Source organism: Dromiciops gliroides, chromosome 2, assembly GCF_019393635.1.
Source record: "Dromiciops gliroides isolate mDroGli1 chromosome 2, mDroGli1.pri, whole genome shotgun sequence".
NCBI classification, from domain to species: Eukaryota; Metazoa; Chordata; class Mammalia; order Microbiotheria; family Microbiotheriidae; genus Dromiciops; species Dromiciops gliroides.
Genome location: NC_057862.1, coordinates 275,346,805 through 275,374,069, shown reverse-complemented (window position 1 = coordinate 275,374,069; position 27,265 = coordinate 275,346,805). Strand labels below are relative to the sequence as shown.

The following is a 27,265-nucleotide window of genomic DNA, read 5'->3' as shown; positions in this document are numbered from 1 at the left end:
ATATATATATGGGAAATATTTAACAAAATAAAATTTTAAATACAATAAAACAGATAGTGTTAATACATGTAAGCTTTAGTGGCCTCCATTTCTATTTGAATCTGAAATGACTGGCTTTGAGTACTAGGAGGTTACACAAATTGCCCAGGTTCACACAACTGGTATGAGTCTGAGGCAAGACTTGAACTCAGTTCTTGGCTTCTAGGCCAGCTCTCTATCCACTTCAGCATGTTGCTTCAACAATGGTACATTGCCAAATTTCAAATACCATTAGCATAACTGATAAAACCATCCTCATGAACCAAAAGAATTGGGAAAAATCCTGAGCATCTTTTAAAGATGTCAAGAATTTATGAAGGGCCTACTATGTGCTTGGCAATGTGCTTAGCACATTGTTTACAAACAAATGAAATGGGTATAAAATAAACAGAAATTTATAACTAAAAGAAAAAGTAATTTTACCATTTTTAATGTGGAAAATCTATTTCTCTATATAGAGTATGTCCAGTCTTCTATGCCTGCTTAAAAAGGTAGATCCTCAAAACAATGCTGCTAAAAATTGTTTCTAGTATCCTTTTTTACCACTAATCATGCTGTTCCTGTCACTTAGAAAATTTGAAATTAAGTAATTATAATGAAGATAAAAGTAGATAGTGGTATGAGTCCAATAGTTTAAATGCTTTGTTAAGTGACAGTGAGAATTTGCTAAGCACATATTCATATTAAATTAAAATATGGTTTCCAAAAGTGCCTGTCTCAATCCATTACCTTTCATGCTATTTTGTATTGTCAAGAGGTTCATTTATTTTGGAAAGACTGTCATGGTCCATTGGTGCACAGTGCCTGACTTAGAAATCTTTAACAGGAAGAGACTGTAGAGGTCATTGAGTCCATATACATCATAAATGCTTTTATCAGTATCCTTGGTCCTTCCTGGGCTCTGAGATGACAGATGGCTTAGAGAGCTCACACAATTTGACCACTAATGTCTCAGTTCCTTGAATGTACCCATGCCACAGCCACTTCCAATAAAACTAACAGCTTTTCTGCCCTCAGCTGTCTTCTGCTTACTATTCTTTCCCACCCCCTCCCCTCCCTTCCCCTCCCCCCCAGTCATGTCTCAGTCTTACTACTCTTATTATTATTATTATTTTTTTTTTTTTGCGGAGCAGTGAGGGTCAAGTGACTTGCCCAGGGTCACACAGCTAATAAGTGTCAAGTGTCCAAGGTCGGATGTGAACTCAGGTCCTCCTGAATCCAGGGCCAGTGCTTATTTACTGCACCACCTAGCTGCCCTAATCCTACTACTCTTTACACATACCATTTCAGAAAAGGTTGCAAATTACTATCAGAAGTTATTGAGCAGGTAGAAAGCACTATGGTACAGGGAAAATACTAGATTTTGAATTTGAGAACTTGGGTTCAAATGCCAGCTCTGTCTATGTAACTTTATAAGTGACTTCATCCCTCTGGGTCAAAATGTTAGATGATTTCCAAGATGCCTTGTAGTTTAAAATCTATGTAGATCAGGAAATTTCATCTTTCTACATAGGTCAGGACTGAAAATCATAATGTAAGTAAATTTATTTGCTTGTTTTGCACTATTAGACAACTAATCATAAACAGTCTTCTAAAGAGAGTTCTTATGCCTGTGACATAAGACTCCTTATCTAGGTAAAATGATAGCTCTGAATACAACATTAAATTGGTGTTAATAAACTCTGAGTGCCTGATCTATGGTTTACCCAATAGAGGCCTAAGCATTGCATGTAATTTATGAACAATTATTTCAGAGATAATGTTAGCAGAAAAATTAAAGAGCATAGACAGTTAAAGCTACTTCCAGTTTCTCTTCCAAAGGCTAAGTGATATAATAGACTTTCTTTGACATAAAAAGATTCTAGAAGAAGCACACACAAAAATATGAGGTTCCAAGAGAATGAATGATTAAAATGCTAGTAGCAATATGCATCTGAAAAAATGAGTTGGGTTTTGCTAGGAAAGGACTCCACTTCTATTCAATAGAGTAAACACAGAAAATTTTATGCAGCACAAGATATGTATCTTCCCCACATATTGCCTATTGCCTTCAAAGAGAATGACCATCTCCCAAAACCCACATCTAAGCTAATAGCCTGAAACAATACTCAAATTTCTGTACCCAAAGTAGGTCTTAATTATGATAAGCTTTTTTAATGGTTTTGCAAAATTTCCTTACCTGGGAAATCTCTGGATTTTCAAGTGCTCTTTTCCTACCCCTTCTATTTCTTTAAAGACCATGGCACTTTATTCTCTGGCTTCAAAAAACCCAATACTCTTTCAGAAAATAAGCACTGTCCGAATACTCAGACAACAAAAACATACCTATTGCTGGAGCATTGATGCAGAGTTCTCTGGCCAAAAGAAGAAATGTTTTCCCCAGCACATAAACATTCACCTATTAAAACAAACCCAAAACTTGGAGTTTATATTTTTAATGTTAATATTTTAAAAGATATTCCACTATAAAACAAACAGAAGTTGTATGACTATAACTCTGTGATAGCAACAATAAAATGTTTTATTTGAAATAGTGTATATACAGCTTGTAAAATACTTTGATATAACCTCTCTTGATTTTCACCAGTTCCAGCCAATTTTTCCAACCTTATCTCACTCTCATCCCCATATGCATTCATATTCCAACTATACTGGACTACTAGCTATCCTTTACCAACATGCACTTCTCTTGCTTCCATATGCCCATGCAGACACTTGAAATGGATTCCCTCAGCATCTCTACACTTACTGAAATTTTTCTTTCTTCAAGGTACATGATAGTTTCCACCTCCAGAAAGTTATTCCTAATCCCCTGAGCTTAAAGTGTTCTTTCCTTCCTTACATGTTATTATAGTATTTGCCAGGCTCTTTTCTTTGCTTTTGTCTACTTTATCTTGTATGATATTTATTTTTGTACATGTTAGATCTCTATTACACTATATGAATGAAAACCTTATCTCGTATTTTACAGACAAAAGTTAAGTCATTTGCTGAGGACTTCCTTCTCCCTTGCTTCTCACATCACCAAGATTTCTTCTACCACTATTTTCTTCATGCCTGCCTCAGATGAAGAGGTGGCCCTTCTTACCAAGGCAAACCCCTCTATGTGCACAAGTGTCCCATTCTATACCATGGATTGCTTCTCTATCACCCTGACTCCCTCTGTTATATTCAGTCTCTTTTTACTGGTTCCTTCCCTACTACCTACAAACATGTCCATATCTCCCCCATCGAAAAACTCTCACTTGATCCATGCATCCAAATTATCATCCCATATCTCACCTGTGTTTTTTGGGCTAAAGTCCTTGAGAAGGCTAACTATAAGTGCCTTCATTTCCTTGGCTCTCACTCTCTTCTTAACTCTATACAGTTAGATTTCAAAACTCATCATTCAACTAAAACTACTATCTCCAAAGTTACTAATCTCTTAATTGCCAAATCTAATGTCATTTTCTCCATCTCACTGATCAAGTTTCAGAGAAACCTGGGGAGACTTTTATGAACCTATGCAGAGTGAAGTGAAGAGAATCAGGAAATGAGGAAACTAATAACAAGGAAATCATTCATGTACATATATGTGGATAAAAAAGAGTGATATATACATTGATATATGTCTATATGTATTTGTGTTCACACACACACACACACACACACACACACACATTTTATATGGCCAATGCAGGAAATTTCTCTTTTTTCTCTCATTCTCAATTGTGGGGCAGGGGAATGGAAAGGAGGGTAAATTTTTCCTGATAGGAAAAAGTAAAATTAAGAAGAATTTTTAAGTGATCTTTTAATTTCCAAATCTAATAGCTTTTTCTTAATCCTCATCCTGCTCGACCTTTTTGCAGCCTTTGACCCTGGCGATCATCCTCTTCAATTTGATTCTCTCTTTTTAGATTTTTGGGACACTGCCTTCTCCTGATTCTCCTCCAATCTATTCTCTCTCCTACCATTTCTTCTGATTTTCCATTGCTGGATCTTTATTCAGGTGATACCCACTATGGTATTCCATAGGTCTCTGTCCTGGACCTTCTCTTCTCCTGTACTACTTCACTTGATATCTTTAGCTCCTATAGATGCAATTATCAGCTCTATGCTGATGATTCTCAAAACTACTTACACACATTGAACCTCTCTGCTGACCTCTGGTCTCTCTTTTCCAACTGCCTTTCAGTTATCTCTACCTGGAGGTCCAGTAGTCACCTTCTTTTCCCCAAAACCTTTTCTTCCAGACCTTCTTGTTAATGTTGATGGTACCACCATTGTCCCAGTCATCTAGGCTTACAACCTGGTTGTCATCTTCAAATCCTTTCTCTCACCCCCTCTTATCCAATCCATTGTCAACAGCTGTCTATTTATCTTTTGTAACATTGTTTGCATGTGTTCCCTTTTTTCTCTTCTAACACTGTAACCACTCTGGTCCAGGCCCTGGACTATTGCAATAGCCTGCTGGTTGGTCTCCCTGGCTTTATTTCTTCCCTATTACAATCCATTCTTTATTCAGCTATCACAAGTATCTGGCAATGAACTCTCTACGGAATAAACTCCAGTTTCTCCATATTACCTCTAGGATCAAATATAAAATCTTCTATTTGGTATTCAAGGCCCTTCACATCCACCACTATCCTCTTTGATATTCCTCAAACAACGCATTCCATCTCTTAATTCTGGACATTTTCACTGGCTTTTACCCAATCATAGAATTCTCTCCATCCTCATCTCTGCCTGGTTTTCTTCAGGTTCCAACTAAATTTCCACCTTCTATAGGAAGCATTCCCCAATCACTCTTAATTCCAGTGCTTTCCCTCTGTTATTTCCAATTTAATATGTATATAGCTTGTTTATACATAGTTGTTTGCATGTTGTTTCCCCCATTAGACTGTGAGCTCCCTAAAAGCAAAGACTGTCTTTCTTTGTTTCCCCAGTGCTTAGCACAGAATAGGAACTTAATGTTTACTGATTCTAAGTTCTTTAAGGAAAAGAGTATATTGTTTTTCAACTTTGCATCTCCGTTTTTAGGTACCATGTTTTTATTTCCATTTGAATTGCTGGCTTGAAAAAATATATCTCCTTTTTACAGATGAGGAAAACAAAGCTCAGAAAAATCATGTAAATTGACCAGGGTTATTTGGCTACTAACTATTAGGGTTGGAACTAAGGGTTTTAGTGGACTCCAAGGACAAAGCTCTTCCTATCACACCATAGTCTCTTCAGTAATAAAGCTTGCTTGAAAGGGAAATTATACCTGAAGAATATAAGGAAAAAGAAAAGTACATGTTACATTATGACATTATAAATAAGTATTAATGTACATGTCACCAGCTATTTACAGAAATCTGTCCACTTATATAAATGAGAAATAACTAAAAAAAAAAATCTGTTCTTTTGTTTCTTTTCCCAATGCTACTGGTTCTTCACCACATACTATATTACTTTTCACCTGGATTATTTGCAGTAGCTTTCTTCAAACTAGTATTCTTACTTCTCCATCCTTATCTTTCCTAGACACAAACCATGAGGTCTATCTTCATAAAGCCCAGAGTGGATCATATTTCATACATGTCCTCTCGCCTACACCCACTCAAACAGTTTCAATATATCACAAAATCAAAGAATTTCTATATTTGAGCTCATCTGATTTTTATCTACACCTGAACAGGAATCCCCTTTACATTCTGAAAAGATGGTTAATCTTAAATCCAATGTTCTACAGCACCACTGTAATGAGCTCCAGATTACCCATTTACAAAAAAAGGGCTCCCATTCTTACCTACTGGTTACCCAAGCCCTTAATACTAAAAATGCCTTCATCTTAAACTAAATCTTCTTTTCTCATGCCTTCTATCCTTTTGCACACATATTAACTTATCCCCTCTAGAAGACAATACATCCTTAGTCACCATCATCCAGTAATAAGTATACTTAATCCCATGCTACTAATACTGTAGATCAGGAGGAAGAAAAGACATACTTCTTATTCCTCATTGGCCTCTTCCAGACCCATCTCCTGTCACTATCACTCAGGAATCCCTCTCCTTTAAGGTTCACTCAATATGCCTATATCATCTTTTCCTGATGTAATCAATCAAACAAGTATCTATCAAGCATTTACTGTGCCAGGCATTGTGCTATGCAATGGGAATACAAAAGTCATTCTTCCTTTTTCAAGAAGTTCAGTATCTGTTTCAACCATCTTAACCCTCAAAAGTCCTCAGCACTTTAAAAAAGATTTTTTTGGAATGGAGGAGGAATTAGAAGGTTATCTAACAATTACTTCTAAAGTCTTGCCTTTTGCCAAGTCTTTTATTAACCACCACCACTACAATATAGTGATGAATACAGAGAAGTATGGAATGACAAACTGATGCAAAGTGAAATAAGCAGAACTATGAAGGCAAGACACACAAACAACATGTAAATGGAAAAATACAAAAACAAAACAACTGAAAGTGAATGCTTCAGTATTTTTTTTTAGTTTTGTGAAAATTTCTTTCATATGCTATTATGAGGAATATCTCTCTGAGAATGTAATGTAAAAACCAAAGATATCAACAAAATTTTATTTTTAAAAACACCTATATATATATATATATATATATATATATCTTAAAATATATCTAGTTTAGAAAAAAGGCATTCAAAACCAGTATGTATTCCTTGAAAATGAATAATTTTACTTACTTAGCTTTCAATTCCAGATCATTAAGGGATGGATACAGCATCACCCAGATCCTGTATCCAATGGTCTTAGAAGGAAAACTGCTTCAGAACTTGGCCTGAATCATACTACTGTTTCTATGAGTCTGAGTAACCTTTCTCTAGATCACTTTGGTTCTGTTGGATTTGCCACCATGCGTCACTGCAGTGGTTTTTATTTTGTATTTATTGGTTTATCTCTTGCCTAAATAGAATTCAGTTTCATCCCAGACATAGACTCCAATTTTCCCAAGAGATGTATGAGCCCTATGGCTTTATAGGCCTTGCTTGAATCCAGTAAAAATGGCCTTAGACCACAGCCTTGCGGACAATTTGCTGTTCTAGAAGTCCTCTCTCCATCAGGCATCCAAGGCTCCTAGATGGTAGAAAGAGCAACTCCTCAGCTCTACATTTAAAATCCTTTTGAGTCTGACTCCATCTTACTTTTCTCCTTCATATCCCACATTCCAGACAAAATGTCCTAGTTGCTATTTCTCTAAGTTAGCATTTCATCTCCTATCTCTAGACTATTATAAAGGCTATCCTCCATGCTTTCACTCCTCACTTCTATCTCTTAGAATCCTTAGCTTTTTTCATCATTTACTGCCTCCTCAGATTAAGGCTGTCTTTATTCCCTCTTCTAGTGCCCTCCCTCTGCAAATCAACTTCTATTTATATATTTTAATATCCCATTATCCTGAATTCTAAGAGTGTCACCCATGAGTGCTATTTCTCTCTCACACGCTGCTGAATGAAACTGGAGAAAATGAAACCATGCTCACTGGGTTCACAACAAATTTATTACATAATCTCAACTATATCCTAACTGCAGCAACAGGATCCTTTTATACCTGTCTAATAAATTCACTATCCTGCTCATAATTGTCTTAAAAAAATTTGTCTTTTCTTTTTTATATCTTCAAAATTTTCCCTCCCCAAAGTATCCTCTCCCTGTCCCAGGGAGCCACCCCATCCAAGTCTTAAAACCCTGTCCCTCTTCAAATATCCCATTGCTCTCCTGCTGGGTGGCTATCCCCTCCACCCCCATGCCTGGAATTCTCTCCCACCTCATCTTCTTCTCCTAGCTTCTCTGACTTTCTTTTAGTGCCAACCAAAATCCTACCTACCACAAGAAGACTTTCCTATGCTCCTTTAATGATAGTATCATCTCTCAAAGTTATTTCCAATTTTCTCCTGACTTTATCTTGTTTGTACATAGTTGTTGGCATCTTACCTTCCCCATTAGACTTTAAGTTTCTTAAAAGTAGGGGTTTTAGTGGTGTTGTTTAGGTTTTTACCCCTGTTTTGTATACCCCCTGCTTAGCATGGTACCTGGCACATGGTAGGAATATTAAACAAATGCTTGTTGGGGCAGCTTAGGTGGCGCAGTGGATAGAGCACTGGTCCTGGATTCAGGAGGACCTGAGTTCAAATCGGGCCTCAGACACTTAACACTTACTAGCTGTGTGACCCTGGGCAAGTCACTTAACCTCAATTGCCTCACCAAAACAAAACAAAACAAATCGCTTGTTGACTTGACTTTGTTACCTAATTCCTTTGCTTTCTGAATCATTGAATAATTTTTAGGGGCAATGTGGTACATGCATACCTTGTTGGATTTGGAATTGTGAAGATAAAGACTAAACCCTGACTCTCTAGTTCAGTCTCCTCATCTATTTAATGGGAATAATATAGTCATACCTAACTCACAGGGTTATTTTGAGAATCAAAATTGGTAATATATGAAATCACCTTGCAAGCCTGAAAGCTACTGTTCATCACTGCCACTTCCAGTGTTTCACTCAGTAACATTTACTCCTTTAAGCTATCCAAATTTAAAAACAATCCAGAGGCTGGTGGCTACTATCTACCAACCAACATTCCCCCTTCTTTCTCAATGAGTTCAATACCAAGTTTACAGTCTATCTCTTTATCTACTTTAACCCTATTCCTTTACCTCACCTCAGCTATGTAAAAAGAGCTATGTACATCCTTGATCTTGCTATCAGCCACAAATATTATGCTTCCTTGTTAATGACCTCCAAAATTCCTTTATTTGGTAATAAATTTTTATAACTCCATCTTTACACTTTACAACCCTGAGCCCTGCTTTGTGTTCACTTTCACCTCTCATCCCTCCATCCCTCACCCTAAATTCTCCTCCCTTCTCAATCTTGACCCCTAAGCAAATCAATTCATCCTCTCTGGGCAGCTAGGTGGCACAGTGGATAGAGTGCCAGGCCTACAATCAGGAAGACTCATTTTCCTGAATTAAAATTTGGCCTCAGACACTCAGTAGCTTACTAGCTCAGACACTTACTACCCTGGACAAGTGACTTAAGTCTGTTTGCCTTAGTTTCCGCAACTGTAAAATGAGATGGAGAAGGAAACAGCAAACTACTCCAATATCTTTGCCAAGAAAACCTCAAATGGGATCATGAAGAGTCACACAACTGAAAACAACTGAACAACAAAGTTATCCTCTCTACTCTGTTCTTCAATCCCTTATAACCATGTCAGGTAGACCATCATACTCTGATAGACCTCAAACCCAGATTACAGATACCATCTACCTCCCTCATTCCTATTCAAGTCCTGCTGAACTGAGCTAAAGGAAGTATAGAACTGTGAGAACTAGATTCTCTACAAACTTATGGTACCTTTGCCTCATTTTTTACCTAGCTTTAATCACCAAATGGCGTTGCCTCGGGCAGACTGAGACCTGGGAAAGACCTTGGCTTAAAAAGGTCACAGTTTCCCTCTGCATCCAGGGCCATCTCCAGTCCTAATGGACTATATCTTCTCAGACACCAATGGTTGGGGAAGAAAAAGTGAGGCTGGTGACTTTGTAACAGCCCTGCCTTAATTAAATCCAATTCACTCCAAGTCACGATATTACTTCCCCAATATTATGGTCCTCTTTGAGAATGAAGGACAAACAACAACATGGTACTGAATCTCAACTGGGCCATCACAAAATCAAGGCATCTTACTCTTCTGTAAGCAACACAGTCTCCCACATACTACAGCCAGTTTTCCAAATTTCTTTAAATATATTAAAAATCTCCATTTTTAGATTCTCTAACATCAAGACATAATATTTCTCTAGTCTAAAAACTCCTTTTCCACACTTCCCTGTCTGAAGGTGAAATGAGGACAAAAAAAGATATTTCTTAGAGAAATGCCTTAAGGGTAGTAAAAATATCTAAAATTCAGAGGAAAGTATAACCTCCAGATTTAGCCCTCAATACACTAAAGGGCTCCCTCCTCTTAGTCCATACCCTGAAGCAACTGGTCCTAAGGCTTATCCTTCCTCATAGAAAAAGGATTAAGATACTAATCAGAAAGAGCTCCATTTAGTCCTGGAGGGAAATGGCCCAGGAATGAATAAGATGATTCCTTTGTTACTTAACTTTTCTGGAACTTTAACCTCAAACTGAATTTTTACATATTATGGGGTTTTTTGTTTGTTGGTTTGGTTTTTGGTTTTTTGTCAAGATTTGGTCAAAAGAGAAGGCATGGGGAAACGATGTTAATTTAATTTGGGGAGAGACATTTCTCTCCAAACTAGAAATGGCTTGGATATCAATATTAAAGAAAATTCTTTGTGACACTTATGCATAAAACCTTGAAGATGTATCAATATTATTTCTTCTAAAAACTCATGCTAGTTGAGGACCTTGCATCATACTTAATGCCGCCCTCCACCTCTGCCCCCCAAAATTGACTAATTATAGCTCCTTTCTCATCTCACATTGTATCATGACCTCTATACAAGGACTCTTAATCCCCCCCAAATTATCCAGAAGATAGTCCCCATTATCATCCCTTTCCCCAGCTCTAATTTTCATTCTCTAATTATCTACTCCCTCCTTCCCAGCTGTCTACAAACACATTTAAATCTCCCTCACCTTAAAAAACAACAACAACAACAACAACAAAACTTTAACTTGATCTGACCTTAACAGCCAATTATAACCCTATATGATTCCCCTTTTCAACTAAACTCCTTCAAAAAAGCCCATCAATTCTTGGTGCCTCCACTTGCCTACAAATTGTTAATAAACATATTGAAATCTGGCTTCTGACTTCAGCATTCAACTGAAACTGCTCTGGAGTTACCAATGATATCATTTTTAAAATTATATATTTTTTTACAACTGGCAAAAATCCATGTCTCTCACTCTCATCCCAAATGCAGCTCCCCGCAATGAAAATGAAAGAAAAAGAAACTGTTTAAGAAATATATAGTTTATTTGTTTGTTTTTAAATCTAGCAAAAATATATGGCTGGCCACATCCAAAAATATATCTCATTCTGCACTGAGTCCTTTATCTATCAGGAGAGGTATAGCCTGTTTCATCATTAACCCTCTAGAACTATCATTGGTAATTGCAGTGAACAAAGTACCTAATTCATTCTTTTTTGCCCCCCAGACCTTGATTTTTTTTCCCCAACTACAAGTAAAAATAATTTTCAGTATTCACTTTTATAAGATTTTGAGTTCCAAATTTTTCTCTCACCTTCCCTTCCCTTCTGTCCCGAAGCCAGCAAGCAATCTGATATAGGTACACTTACAATCACGTTAAACATATTTCCATATTAGTCATGTTGTGAGAGAAGAATCAGAACAATAGGGAAAAAACATGCAAGAAAGAAGAAATAACAACAACAAAAAAGCAACAACAAAAGTGAAAATAATGCCTCAATCTGCATTCAGACTCTATAGTTCTTTTCCTGGATTTTCCATCATGAGCCTTTTGGCATTGGAAGAGCTAAGTTTATCACAGTTGACTGTCATGCAATGTTGTTTATACTGTGTACAATGTCCTCTTGGTTTTTACTCATTTCACTTATTATCAATTCGTGTAAGTCTTTTCAGGTTTTTCTGAAATACACCTGCTTATCATTTCTTACAGCACAATAGTATTCCATTACATTCATATACCACAACTTGTTTAGCCATTCCACAATTGATGGACATCCCCTCTATTTCCAATTCTTTGCCACCACAAAGAGCAGCGATAAATATTTTTGAACATGTGGGTCCTTTACCCCTTTTTTACGATCTCTTTGGATGTAGACCTTAGTGGTATTACTGGGTGAAAGGGTATGCAGTTTTATAGCCTTTGGGTCATGGTTCCAAATTTCTTTCCAGTATGGTTGGATCAGTTCACGACTCCACCAACAATGCAGTTTTTCCCACATTTCCTCCAACACTTATCATTTTCCTTTTTTGTCTTATTAGCCAATCTGATAGTACTGAGGTGGTACCTCAGAGTACTTTTAATTTGCATTTTTCTAATCAGTAGTGATTGAGAACATTTTTTCCTATGACTATAGCTTTGATTTCTTCTGAAAATTGTGTTCATATTTTTTGACCATTTCTCAATTGGGTAATAATTTGTATTCTTATATATATTTAATTCAGTTTTCTATGTATTTTAGAAATGAGGCCTTTATCAGAAACAATGGCTGTAAAAATAGTTTCCCAGCTTTCTGCTTTCCTTCAAATATTGTTAGCATTGATTTTGTTTGTGCAAAACCCTTTTTAATGTAATCAAAATGATCCATTTTGCATTTCATAATGTTCTCTATATCATCTTTGGTCATAAATTCTTCCCCTCTCCATAGATCTGACAAGCAAATTACTCTTTCCTTTTCTAATTTACCTATGGTACCACCCTTTATGCCTAGATTATGTACCCATTTTGACTTTACTTTGGTGTCTGGTGTAAGATGTTTGTCACTCCTTAAGTTTTCCTTTAATATGACCATATCAGAATCACCCTCTGCCTATGTATACTATTCCTATCTGTCCCAATAAAGATAGTTTTCAAGGATTACAAGTATCTTCTTCCCGTGCAGGGATGTAAACATTTAACCCCACCCCCCCACCCCATTTTACCTTTTTATGCTTCTCTTGAATCTTCTATTTGTAGACTGAATTTTCTGTTCAGTTCTGGGCTTTTCATTACGAAAGTTTCAAAGTCTCCTATTTTGTTGAATGCCCATCTTTTCCCTTAAAAAATTATGCTTAATTTTTCTGGGTAGCACACTCCTGGTTACAATCCAAGTTCCTTTGTGTGAGAAAATTATTACTAATAGGGTGTTTTGGGGACTCAGAGACCCCCCCACCCACACACAGGAACTCTGGCTGGTTTTGCAGGGCCAGTCCAGAGTCAGGAGAATTTCAAAGGTAATGTGGATCAACCTTCCTAACTAACTAAAGGAAGTTAACTAACTTAAGACCACCTTCAAGTCAGGTCAATCAATGGACTTGAATGTTACCAGCCAATTAGCTTGGATCAAGGTAGAGTGACCCACTTCTACCTGAGACAGGTTAAAAACCCTGGAGAGGGGTCTCTTGCTCTCTTGGCATGCTCTTCCCTCTCCCACTCTGCTTGCTCTCTCTTTCCCCCCTCTATCCTAGGTATGTAGGGCTTCTGATCTTTCTGGGCCATGTGCTCTCTATCTTAACTAATATTTAATATGCTTTAATAAATGCTTAATGCCCCTAAACTGGTGCAGTGGTCTCTAATTTCTAAGTAACAAATATATTAGAACCTCAGCTAATTTTCCCTAAAACTTAGGACAGTATATAGAGCAACCTCATAAATTTTTAATCGCCACATTTGCCCTCTGGAATATCATATTCCAAGCCTTTTAATGTTGAAGCTTCCCGGTCCTGTGTAATCCTGATTGTTGCTCTTTGATATTTAAATTGTTTCTTTCTGGCTGCTTGCTATATTTTCTCTTTTACATGATAATTCTTAAATTTGGCTACAAAATTCCTCAGAGTTTTCCTTTTGGGGTCTCTTTCAGGAAGTGATCAGTGTATTCTTTCAATGACTTTTCTGCTGGTTCTAAGACATTGGGGCAATTCTCCTTGATAATGTCATGAAATGCTGTCTAAGTTCTTTTTTTGATCGTGGTCCTGAGGTAGTCCAATTATTCTTAGATTGTTCCTCCTGGATCTATTTTACAGGTGTGTTGTTTTTCTGAAGAGCTATTTTACATTTTCTTCTACTTTTATATTTTGATCCTGCTTTACTTCTTTCAGTCTCATTGAGTCATAGCTTCCATCTGCACAATTATGATTCTTAAGGAATTATTTTCCCCAGTCAGCTTTTGCACCTCCTTTTGCACTTATCCAATTGTATTTTTAAGGCACTATTTTTTTTCCAAGCTACTGACTTTCTTTTGCATAACTCATTTCTTTTCCCCATTTTTCTTCTACCTCTCTTATTTGGTTTATAAAATCCTTTTTGAGCTCTTCCAAGAGGGCTTTTTGGTCTTGAGACCAATTCTTCTTCCCTTTAAGGCTTCACATGTAGGCATTTTGACATTGTCCTCTGAGTTTTGTTTTGTTTTGGTGAGGCAACTGGGGTTAAGTGACTTGCCCAGGGTCACACAGCTAGTAAGTGTTAAGTGTCTGAGGCTGGATTTGAACTCAGGTACTCCTGACTCCAGGGCTGGTGCTCTATCCACTGTGCCACCTAGCTGCCCCTGAGTTTGTTTTGATTCTCACTGTAGCCATAGCAATTTTCTATGATGAGGGATTTTTTTCTGTTTCTTATTCATATTTTAGCCTCTTTTGTGCCTTTTAAAGCTAAGTTCTGCACCTAGGGTACAGTTTGCACTGTACCAAGCTTCTTTTGCTGGGGGTCTAGGGCCCAGTCACTAGCTTTCTGCTCTGAGGCCTTATCCTCTTGCAGCTTGCTCACTGCACTGGAGTGGATCAGCCTATTGGGCCTTGTTGGGAGCAAATACCCCAGCTAGCAGATTGCCTTCTATGTTGGGGCTGGGGGTCTTACAACTGGCCTGCTGTGTTACTGGCTTGCTGAGCTAGGACTGCAGGTCCTCATCTGTGCTGTGGCTAAGAGCCTTTTGCTGGCTTGCCCAGACACCCTCTACACTGAACTGTGTTCCCCTTTATTCGAAGTGACACAGACCTTTCCTGAAGATCTTTTAGGTTATCTTAAGCCAGATTGTTTCACTCTGTCTTTTTGTAGGTTTTGAAACTCCAGAATCTGTTGAGAGGCTTAATTTAACATCGTTTCTGAGGGAAATTTGGAAGAGCTCAGGAAACTTCCTGGCTTCACCAGAGTACCTAATTCTTTCAGAGCTGTTTGTCTTTAACATGTTGTTCTCGTTGTATAAATTGTTCTGCTTCTTTTTCCTTCATTCTGCATCAGTTCTTATAGGTCTTCCTCTCTGAAACTATCCCCTTCATCATTTAATAGTATTCCCTTACAATTATATACTATAACTTGTTCAGGCATTCTCCAATTTACAAGCACCCCCTGCAGATTCTCATTCTTTGCCACTTTAAAAAGAATTATAAATATTTTTATACATCCTTAGTTAAGAGTTTGTTTTACTTAGGATTAACTCCTCCCTTCATATACACTTCCCTCTAACTTCCCCATCTCCCTTTCCCCTTCTATTTTCTTGTTAAGTGAAATGTATTAATATTTATGTGTATATTATTCTTCCCTCCTTTGACCAGTTCAAATGAGAGTGAGGTTCAAGTGTCAGATGATCCTTCCCCACCCTTCCTTATCTACTGTACATGTATACTACACTTATGTAACACACACACACACACACACACACACACAAAGTGAAAATGGGTACTTTGATTTGCTTGAGCCCCCTCTGCCCCCATTATTCAGGTAACCAGAACAACTGTCTTCACCAACAATCCTTTGTCTGACCAAGAATAAATCCAGTTGGATGTACAAGGAATCAGTAACTGTGACACCAATCAAAGACTTATCTGACTACAGAATACATGACTCTGTATATGGACCTTATCTTCAGCTTTTTCCCAACTTTGGAATAAGCCTTTTTCTTTTTGAAGAGAACTTATCAAAACCTTGAACTAAACTTCCTATCAACAAGAATACCCTCTGATTTGTGTATCAATGGCCACATCCTCCACCCTTGGAATTACACACACACACACACACACACACACACATACACACACACACTCACCCTTTGGGAGTGGGACTTTCTAAGCCCACCTCTCCTCCAAATTCCTTACCTGTCTTTGTTTAAACCATATATAAATCCTTTTAATCTATTGTACAGTGTCCTATTTGGCAATAGGTTGAATGGTACCTATGATCATGTGTGATTTTCTTACCTGCTTAATAAAACCTTTCTTTTAATTGCTACAGGCATTGTCTTTCTTTGCTTTCCTTTCCTTTCAGGAAGAAAGAATTTAAATCTCAAGAACTGGCCTTTTTTTTCTCTGGTGTTTCCCTTTGGGGAAAGATCTAAATTCCATGAAGAGGGTATTTGCCTCTGTTTACAATATGTCTGTGTGTGTATACACACAAGTATACTATAAATTGATGTCTACTATACATCCTGATTATGTGAGAAAATTTTCCCTAACTTTCCGCTCCTGTCTGCTTTTTCTACAAATCTGATGTGTATTCTTCCATCCTTTCTAGTCTTCTCTTAAGATGAACAACACATAACAGAACACAAGTAGACATTCTCAAATTAGACTCTAATTATGACCCTAGATACTGACAGGGTTTAGAGGGGATATATGTATTATCTTCCCATATTAGAATATAAGCAGTTTATCTTTTAGTTTTTTATCATTAAACAGGTGTTTGTTTATTTTTTTATATTTCTCTTGATGCCTTTTTGTGTTTCTCTTAAAATTGCAAAGTTTCTATACAGCTCTGGTCTTTTCATCATTTTCTCCCCTGAAGCATTATACTCAGCTTTTCTGGGTAAGTTTTTCTTGGCTGTAAGTCTATGAACACTGCTTTTTGCAATATTGTATTCCATGACTTCTATCCCTTTCAGGGTGGTCAGGATGAATTATGTGTCATCCTGACTGTGGCTTCTCTGTATTTTAATTCTGTATTTTTTCTTTGAACCAGAGGCACTGGATTTTGGCTATAATGTTCCTAGAAGTTTTCATTTGGGAGTTTCTTTCAGGAAGTGCCCAGTCATCTGGTTCTGGAGCTCTGGACAGTTTTCTTTTAAGATTTCCTGAAATATGATGGCTAGGCTCTTCTTGTGGTCATGGCATTTGGGCAGTTTAGTGATTTTTAAATTTTTTCTCTTTGTTTTCCAAGGTCATTTGTTTTTGCTAGGAAACAGCTTATATTTTCTTCTATTTTTAAAAATTTCTTTTGACTTTGTCTTAATATTTTCTGTTGTCTAATGGAGTCATTGGTTTCTATCTAGTCCACATAAATTTTCAGAGACTTTGTTGTTTGGGCAAAGTTTGTACCTCTTATGCCAAATTGTTAATTCCCTTTCCAATTCTTTCTTCTATAGCTCTCATTTCTTTTCTAATTTTTTCTGAAGAGCTTTCATTTTACCGATAATAAGTGTTAAACTCTTTTATAAAGTTTTGCTATATCTCTTCTTAGAATTCTAGTTAAACTTATATCCAAGCTGTGCTTTGCTTGTAGATGTTTTGGAATCATTCTATTCTTCTAGATTTGTCCCTTCAATGTCCCTATAACCATAATAACTTTTTATGGTGGGATTCTTTTATTTGTTCATTCTTTGAGCCTACTTCCTGACTTTGGACTTGATGTCAGACCTGGGCTAGTGTTTTCTAGAGGGAATGTCTGGATTGGTGCTGTTGCTGCTTTCTTGGGGTACTGAATATTGTTTTATTCCAGGACCTCAGAGACAACTGACTGAGGACCTACAAGTTTTCAGTGCCCCCAAAGTGGTCTAATCCAGAACAAAATCTGATTGTTGTCACTTTAGTCTAACCTTTTCAAGTTCCTAATGTAGATGTGGGTCTGAGAAACATTAGAATGCTGTGGGACTCAGCCCTTACCATTCAGCTGGAATTTTCTGCTAGGGAATCAGCAAACAGAACCAGAGTAATAGAACTGCAGGATTCTGTTTGTTCTGCGATTCCTTCCCTGCAGGAAGTAATTCCTCTACAGGCTTCAGATTGGCATAGAAGTTGAAACTGGAAACCTGGCTCTGTTCCCAGGAGGTCTAAGTCTGCTGCTTTTGCTCAACTTATTCTTTCTCAGAAAGGCCCCACCCAGAGCTTTTCACTACTCCCTACTACATACTATACCAGGATTCCCATCCTCTCCTCAATCCACCTATATCTGTGACCAAGAACTAGGTAGTCAGAGAAAAAGCTGCCAATTGGTATCTATTCTGTCACAGTGAGCCAATATGGATCGGAGAGTGCCCAGTATGGGTCTGAGACATACTTTTGCCCCAGTTCACTCTGATTACCTATATGTTTCCCACACAATGTGGTCCTGTCTTCAGACCTTTGTGCGTGTCTCCCAATATTAGCCCATCCTAGAAAAATGATTCACTGTGATTTTTTCCTGGATTTCTCCATCAGGATTCAATCTGTTATGTTTTTTTGGTTTGTTTGTACAAGTGCTATTGGTGAGGAAAGGATGCCTTGATGTATTGCTTCCTGCTATACCACCATCTTGGCTCCACCCCTATCCATGATCACTTAATTAACAAATCTATTGGTCTTTCCTCAATTCTGATCCTTCTTGACCTCTCTGCAGAATGATACTGTTGATCACTTTGTCCTCTTGGACATATCTGTTCGCTAGGTTTTCTTAATAGTGCTTTCTTTTGGTTCTCCTTCTACTTGTCTGACAATTCCTTTTTATTTCCTTTGCTGGTAATTCATACATGTCATACCCACCTATTGTGGTTGTCCCCCAAGGCCCTCTTCTATTTTCACTCTATTCTGTCTCACATTATTATACTGATTCAGATGATTCCCAAATTTATATCCAGCCCCAGTCTCATTCCTCCATGATGAAGTTTCTCTTAGATATTTCAAACTGGATGTCCCATAGGCCTCTCAAACACATTTCCAAAAGAAGACTCATTATCTTTCCTCACAACCCCTACTGTCATGGCACCAACATCCTACCAGTCACCCAGGTTAATAAGCTCAAGGTTACCTCTCCAGTCAAATAATCACTACCCCAATTCAGGTCTTCATCACCTCTTGCCTGGAGCAGCTTTCTAAATGATCTTCCAATCTCAGGTCTATCCCCATTCTATTCCATTCTCTATTGCTGTTTTGCTAAAGAATAAAGCTGATCATGTCGGGGCAGCTAGATGGCACAGTGGATAGAGCACCGGCCCTGGAGTCAGGAGTACCTGAGTTCAAATCCGGCCTCAGACACTTAACACTTACTAGCTGTGTGACCCTGGGCAAGTCACTTAACCCCAATTGCCTCACTTAAAAAAAAAAAAAAAAGCTGATCATGTCACCACCCAATCAAAAATGTCTACTGGCTTCCTTTTACATCTAGGATAAAATATAAAGTTCTTTGTTGACATTTAAAGCTTTTGACAATTTAGCTTCTTCCTACTTTTTTAGACTTTTTATATTTTACTCTCCTCTGCATACTATATTATCTAGCCAAACTTGTTACTCCCCAAGTACAACATTCTATTTCTACTTCCCACACCTTTGCACTGTCTGTGCCTTGTTCCTTGAGTATTCTACTTCTTAGAATATCTGACTTGCTTTAAAATACAGCTCAAGAAACAATTTCTACAGTAAGCTTTTTCTAATATCATAGATGCTAGTGCCTTTCCTTCCAAGGTTACCTATGTTCCATCCCTTCCCCCCTCCTCTATCATATACACAGACATATAGGATATATATATATATATATATATATATATATATATATATAATATGTAAGTATGTATGTACTAATTATTTACATTTTGCTTATCCACTAAAATGTAAGTTCATAAAGGGACTACTTTTGCCTTTCTTTGCATCCCTAGACTTAGCACAGTTCTTGGTCCAAATAAGCACTTAATAAATGTCTTTTGATTGATTAATTCTACAAATATTATAATCTCAGTAATAAAGGTACACAAATATATTTTTTGGAGAAAAACTAACAGCAAAGTTGCCTAAGCAACCAGCAAGATACCCTGCACTATTGTTTACCCTTTATAGAAAAAAATTCATGTGAAGCTAGTAAGTACAGCTATATTTACTATTTTTGCCATTCCAAAACTGAATACAACTCAGATTTTAAGGTCCAAATGATTTAGATTTTAGAATTACTTAATTCAAATTTGTTGGAAAATTACTTGAGTTGAAATGAAGTTGCTTTGATCATGACCTGCTATAATTCAGCAGAGAATCTTGGAGCAACCTGTATGTGAAGCCAAGATTCATTAGATTATCACAGCACTAGGACCTTATTTTTAGCTTGACCTAACTCTATTTGATCAGTAGCTTTCTGAGAGATTCCATTCACACAACAAATGGAAGGACCAAAATAACTTGCACCATCTGATTGATATAATATAAAACAATTATTGTTACTAGGTGTAAGTATGTTAATATTCCCTAAACTGTGTGCTTATATTTACACAACTGTTCCTCATTTTATAAAAAGGATCAATAGAAGAGGGAAGGGAAGTAGAGAAAGGAAAAAGCATTTATATAATGCCTACTATATATCAGATGCTGTGCTAAGCACATTCCAAATGTTAGCCATTTTTCCCATAGTACTGTGAAAGAACTCCAAAGAATAATAAAAGATAGCATTTATAAAGCACTTTAAAGTTTGCCAAGGACTTCATAAATATTACCTCATTTAATCCCAGCAACCTTGTGAGGTACAAGCTATTATTATTCGCATTTTACAGATGAGGAAACTGAGGGTGACTGTCCCAGAGTCTCTCACCCAGCTAGTAAGTGGTTGGGGCATCAGGATTTGCTTTCAGGTTTTCCTGATTCCAAGTTCAGCCTTTTATCCAATTATAACATCTAGTTGCCTGTAGGTAAATGTACATGTATATATTGATCCATATTTGAATGTTTTTTTTTTTTGGAAAAGGACATCCTCAATTTAAAGCCCCAATTTAGAACAAAAGCTTATTGAGGTTTCTTGCTCTTTTTGTTTCTATAGGATTAAGGGTCTGACACTTTGTTGAATGCAGTTACATTATGGCAAATCATGATGAACTACCTGTTTCTTCAAAATTCCATATTTTTGTAAGGACATCACCATCTTCTCAGTCATCCAAGTTCATAATATCCAAGTATTCCTTGACTCCTCCTTATCTCTTACTCCCTATATTTAACTCGTTGCCAAGTCTCATCAATTCTAACTCCACAACCTCTCTCCCTTCCCACCTTTTCTCTCCAAAATAACTAATTTCCTACTTGAGGTCCTCATCACCATTTGCCTAAAGTATTAAAACATCTTTTTAAATTGGCAGCCTCCCTTGATGCCATTCAATCTGCTCTCCATTCTAGCCTCTACAAAGCTGGGAATATAATCTTCCAACGAATAGACCTGATCATAATAGTCCCCTACCCCAAAATCTTTGGTTACTTTATAGTGCTTTTAGAATAAACTAACTTCTCATCCTAGCTTTCAGAATCATCCTTAATCTCAACCATTCCACACTTATTCAATAAACTTATAGTAAGTATTTACTATGAATCAAACACTAAACACTGGGGATACAAAGAAAGTTTAAAAACAAACAGTTCCACCAATCAAGCAGCATACATTCTAGTAGGAGACACAATTTGTAAACAACTAGGGAAGCTACAACTACAGTAGATGGAAGGTAATCTGCAAGAGAAAGTATCCTAAAACTCAAATTTAGGATATTCCTCCATGAGGGGTTTGGGATGGGGGGTGGGGGGGAATACCAACCAGGTAAACTAAGAGGCAACAAAGAGGGGGTAAAGCATTCCAAGGAATGAGGCCATAGAGTACAAAGGCATGGATGGGGTGTTTGAGGGACTTTAAGTAGGCTAGTGTAGATGAGCTATAGAATATGTGGATCTTCAAGAACTTTTAACTGTAGACAAAAAACATGGTGTTCCTCAAACTCAACATGCCATCTCCATGTTTTTGCACAATTTCCCATCCCTAGAACCCCTTACCTTCTCTTACAAACAACAGCTTCTTTCAAAAGCTCAGCTCAGGTGTCATTTCTTATACAAAACCTCTCATGATTCCCCCTAGATCTTAGTACTCTCACCTTCCTGAAATTATTATCAATTTACATATTATCTGTAACTAGCCCCCCAAGTAAAGCATAAGATCCTAAAGTTTGTTTAATTTTTGTGCTTGTATCCCCAGCTCTTTACAGAGTGCTTTAGGTATAACAGATGCTTAATGATTGTAAAGCTGAATTGAAGGATAAAAGGTCTTCATTTGCTTAGAGACTGAAATTTTAATGGTCTTCTAATAATCCAAATTGATCTTTTTCCACCAGTAGAAAAAGGGTGGGGCAACTAGGTGGCACAGTAGATAAAGCACTGGCCCTGGATTCAGGAGGCCCTGAGTTCAAATCTGGCCTCAGACACTTGACATTTACAAGCTGTTGGCACCCTAGGCAAGTCACTTAACCCTCATTGCCCCACCAAAAAAAAAGTAAAAGAAAAAAAAAAAGAAAGAAAGAAAAGAAAAGGGAGACAGGCCCTCTACTAAATGGCATGCCATGAATTAGTAGTGTTTGTCTGCATTTACAATCTAGTAAGAGGGAAAGAGATTTAGAAAAAAGACCTTACCTGTAGAAGGTCACTGAGGTCAAGTAACATATCTGTACGAAAAGTCAAGGAAATATACTTTTCAGTTGAAGAATTAAGAAAGCAGGATATACAATGTCCAAAATAAAGTAATACAATTGGTTCCACAACACTGATGATAGAACTTACTTTATTACCCTCTTCTTAATAAATGAGGCATACTATAGATGGCAGACGGTCTGATACAGTTAATATGTTTGTATAACTACTTGTTGTTTAAAGGTAGGGGCGGGGGACAGGAGGGCTAAAATTGAGAAGTCAAAATTATTTAAAAACTAAAGCTTTCATTTTTTTTTTAAACTGGATTGGTCAGAGGTACCATTACATAAAAGCTTTTCAAGTGAATTTACTGAACAACATGAATTTACTGAACAACATGAGGGTTATTTCAAAGTAGCAAAACCTAGAAAATTTTAAGTGAAGATGCTCAAGCTCTCTCTGGAATTGAGAAAATTAATAAGCAGAATGCAAAAGGCTATATTTAAATGTAAAAGCACAGTGCACAGATTTATTATTTATTTTATAAAATAGTACCAGTCAAGACACTTTCAAGACATATTAAATACACACAAATGCACAGTGAATAAAAATAACAGCTGTCATTTTTATAATGCTCAGTAAGCCTTCCACAAACATTATTTTATTTGATCCTCACAACTCTGTAAGATCAATACTACAGGTCTTCTTAGCCCAATTTTACAGATAAGGAAGCTGAGGTTGAAAAGGGCCAGGTGGCTGGCCCCAAATCACACAAACAGAGGAGCCAGAATTCAAATCAAGGTCTTCTAACTCCAAATCCAGTGCTCTTTCTAGAAATACCTGTGACCATAGGAGTATATTGACAATATTTACATTTGAATTCATGTTAACATGTTCACAACATACCAAGTTCAATTAGTCATAGTAAAATATGAAAAATAAACTTGCTAGGGAGAGGGAAAAGAGAAAAGGCATTTATATAGTGCCTACTACATGCAAGTACTGTGCAAATTGCTTTACAAAGATTCACTTTTTGATTTGATCCTCAAAACTGTTATTACCCCCATTTTACAGTTGAGGAAACTGAGGCAAAGATGGATTAAGTGACTTACCTAGGGTCACATAGCTATTAAGTGTTTGAAGTATATTCACCATGTCACCTAGCTGCCTAGACTAAATTAAAAAGACCAATGGGAAAAGATACTTGCCAAATCAAGCCATAAAACATCAAACATAAAACAGCTAAAGTAGAATTTAAACAAATAGACTCCTGATGAAGATAAATTTAAAAAAACAAGGAGAACTATCTCTTTAAATGAGAAACATAAGGACTCAATAGGTTTTTCACACAATTGGAAATTATTTCTAATGCTACCATATGTGAAAATCTAGATGGCAAAGTATTTAAGTTCTACTTAAAAAAATATGAGTAACTGTGAGAGCCTTAATCAAATTGTACTCCAATACTGAAATTAAGTATCAATTCTGAAACAAACAACATAAATTCTGTTGTGTACCAGTAAGAATAGTAAGAAAAAGTGCTAAAAGTTGCATGATATCACAAAAGATAAATTCAATTTAATTCAACAAACCAAGAAGTATGTTACCCAGTGGAGATAGAAAAAGAGGCAACAGACAGTCCCTGACCCTTAAGAAGCTTACAATGTAATGGGGAAGACAACATGCAAAGAAGTATGTGCAAAGCAAGCTATATACAGGATAAACAGGAAATGATAAAAAGAGGGAAAGCACTGGAATTAAGAGGTGTTAGGGAAGGTTTCCTGTAGCAGATGGGAAAAAAAAAACTATACTAGTGGGGGACCTCAACCTCCCCCTCAGAACTAGATAAATCTAACCACAAAATTAATAAAAAATAAGGTGAATGGAATTTTAGAAAAGTTATATATGATAGACCTCTGGAGAAAACTGAATGGGCATAGAAGGGAATATACCTTTTTCTCAGCAGAACATAGCCATACACAAAAATTGACCACATATGAGGGCATAAAAACCTCACAGTCAGATGCAGAAAGACAGAAATAGTAAACGCATCCTTCTCAGATCATGATGCAATAAAAATTATGTGTAATAAAGGGCCATGGAAAGACAAACCAAAAATGAATTGGAAACTAAATAATCTCATCCTAAAGAATGAGTGTATCAAACAACAAATCAGAAACAATCAGTAAATTCATCTAAGAGAATGACAACAATGAGACAACATACCAAAACTTATGGAATGTAGCCAATGCAGTTCTTAAGGGGAAATTTTATACCTCTAAATGCCTACATGAATAAAATAGAGAGAGGATATCAATGAATTGGGCATGCAACTAAAAAAGCTAGAAAAATAACAAATTAAAAATTTCCAACTAAACACCAAACTGGAAATTCTGAAAATTAAAGGTGAGATTAATAAAATTAAAAGTAAGAAAACTAGAATTAACAAAATTAAGAGCTGGTTCTATGAAAAAAAAAACCCCAATAAAATAGATAAACCTTTGGTTAATGTGACTTAAAAAAGAAAGAAATCCAAATTGCCAACATTAAAAATGAAAAGGGTAAACTCACCACCAATGAAGAGGAAATTAAAGCAATAATCAGGACCTATTTTGCCCAATTGTATGCCAATAAATTTAACAATCTAAATGAAATGGATGCATATTTACAAAAATACAAACTGCCCAGATTAACAGAATAATAAATAAAATCCTTAAATAATCCCATTTCAGAAAAAGAAATTGAACAAGCCATCAATGAACTCCCTAAGAAAAAATCTCCAGGACCAGATTGGTTTACAAGTGAATTCTACCAAACTTTTAAAGAACAATTAATTCCAATACTACACAAACTATTTGGAAAAGTAGGTGAAGAAGGCATTCTACTAAATTTCTTTTATGACACAAAAATGGTCTTGATACCTAAACCAGGAAGAGCTAAAACAGAGAAAGAAAATTATAGACCAATTTCCCTAATGAATATTAATGCAAAAATCTTAAATAAAATATTAGCAATTCATCACCAGGATAATATACTCTGACCAAGTGGGATTTATACCAGGAATGTAGGGCTGGTTCAACATTAGGAAAACTATCAACATAATCAACCACATCAATAACAAAATTAACCAAAATCATATGATTATCTCAATAGATGCAGAGAAAGCTTTTGACAAAATACAGCTCTCATTCCTATTAAAAACACTAGAGAGCATAGGAATAAATGGAGCTTTCTTAAAACAATAAGCAGTATCTACCTAAAACCATCAGGAAACATTATATGTAATGGGGATAAGTTGGAGGCATTCCCAGTTAGATCAGGGGTGAAACAGGGATGTCCATTATCAATTCTATTATTTAATATTGTACTAGAAATGTTAGCTTTAGCAATACGAGGGAAAAAAAGAATTAAAGGAATTAGAATAGGCAAGGAGGAAACAAAACCATCACTTTTTGCAGATGATATGATGGTATACTTAGAGAATCCTAGAGAATCAACTAAAAAACTACTTGAAACAATTAACAACTTTAGCCAAGTTCCAGGATATAAAATAAATCCACATAAATCATCAGCATTTCTATACATGACCAACAAAGCTCAGCATTGAGAGATAAAAAGAGAAATTCCATTTACAGCAAGTGTAGACAATATAAAATACTTGGGAGTCTACCAGTCAAGACAAACCCAGGAACTCTATGAACACAATTACAAAACACTTTCCACACAAATAAAATCAGATCTAAATAATTGGAAAGATATCAATTACTCATGGATAGGCCGAGCTAATATAATAAAAATGACAATTCTACCTAAATTAATTTACTTATTCAGTGCCATACCAATCAGACTACCTAAAAATTATTTTATAGAGCTAGAAAAAAATAACAAAATTCATCTGGAAGAACAAAAGGTCAAGAATATCAAGGGAACTAATAAAAAAAATGCACAGGAAGGTAGGCTAGCTGTACCAAATCTGAAGCTATACTACAAAGCCACAGTCATCAAAACTATTTGGTATTGGCCAAGAAATAGAGTGGTGTATCAGTGGAATAGGTTAGGCCAATAATAAATTATTTTGAAAATTCATTGTAACGTAGTTTGAGAAATAGCACTACTAGGCACCCTTCATTTCTGTCTTTTTATTATTTCCCTTATGATTCTTGACTCTTTTTCCCTCCAAATGAATTATTTTTTTCTAGCTGTTTTGGTAGTTTGGAATGGTACTACATAAGTAAGTTAATTTAGGTAGTATTGCCATTTTTATCATCCTATCCACAAGCAAATATTTTTTAAATTATTTAGGTCATTTCATTTCTGTAAACAGTGGTTTATGTATGTATTACATATTATCTATTTATGTAGTTCTACAGATCTTGGTAAGTAAACTCTCATGTATTTTATATATTCTATATTTTACATGGAAATTGTCCCTTTATGTATTCCTGATCAATTTCATTGACATCATTCATGTTTGTAACAGGGGTTTAAGATTGTGTTTCTTTCATTCTCAAGTGAAAGAGCTGACTGGGAAGTTCAAGTTATGACCATTCTCTCAATTCCTCCCATGGTTGTATATAATTCTACTGGAGTACCTGCCAATTACATGTTAAATTCAACTCAACTTTTCTTTCATTTTAAACTAATATAACTTTACCCGCCTTTCTCCTCCTTTCTTATGGCATTTTCAAAATATAACAAAATTATCCATTATGACTTCTGTCTCAAGTGACTACCTCCATGATATCCGTGATACCTTATGACATCAGGATTCTGAAAGAAAGCTTTAAACTCTCGCTCCCCTATTAGAATGTAAACAGTTCATCCTTATAAATTATCTTACTGTATGACTTCACTTGGTATTCCCTTTTATTTTTCCCAACTATCATATTTGTAATTAAAAGTTTTTCCTCTACAATTTTTTTCCATGAGAAACATTGGAAAGTCCTCTATTTCAATGAAGATCCATTTCCA

The 27,265-nt window shown here is 36.3% G+C and overlaps 1 protein-coding gene across 3 annotated transcripts in view; it reads right to left on the bottom strand.

The window, feature by feature from the left end:
- The window catches only part of BRF1 (BRF1 RNA polymerase III transcription initiation factor subunit), a 177,656-nt gene that overhangs the window by 101,133 nt on the left and 49,258 nt on the right, over positions 1–27,265 (bottom strand). For 2 of the 3 annotated variants that reach the window (XM_043981929.1, XM_043981930.1), the window contains exons 4-5: positions 22,298–22,329; positions 2,365–2,437 (exon numbers count right to left, since the gene is read on the bottom strand). In XM_043981929.1, the coding sequence (XP_043837864.1) occupies positions 2,365–2,437; positions 22,298–22,329 (105 nt within the window). The remainder of the gene's footprint in view (positions 1–2,364; positions 2,438–22,297; positions 22,330–27,265) is intronic. The other variant, XM_043981931.1, reaches the window with a different exon arrangement.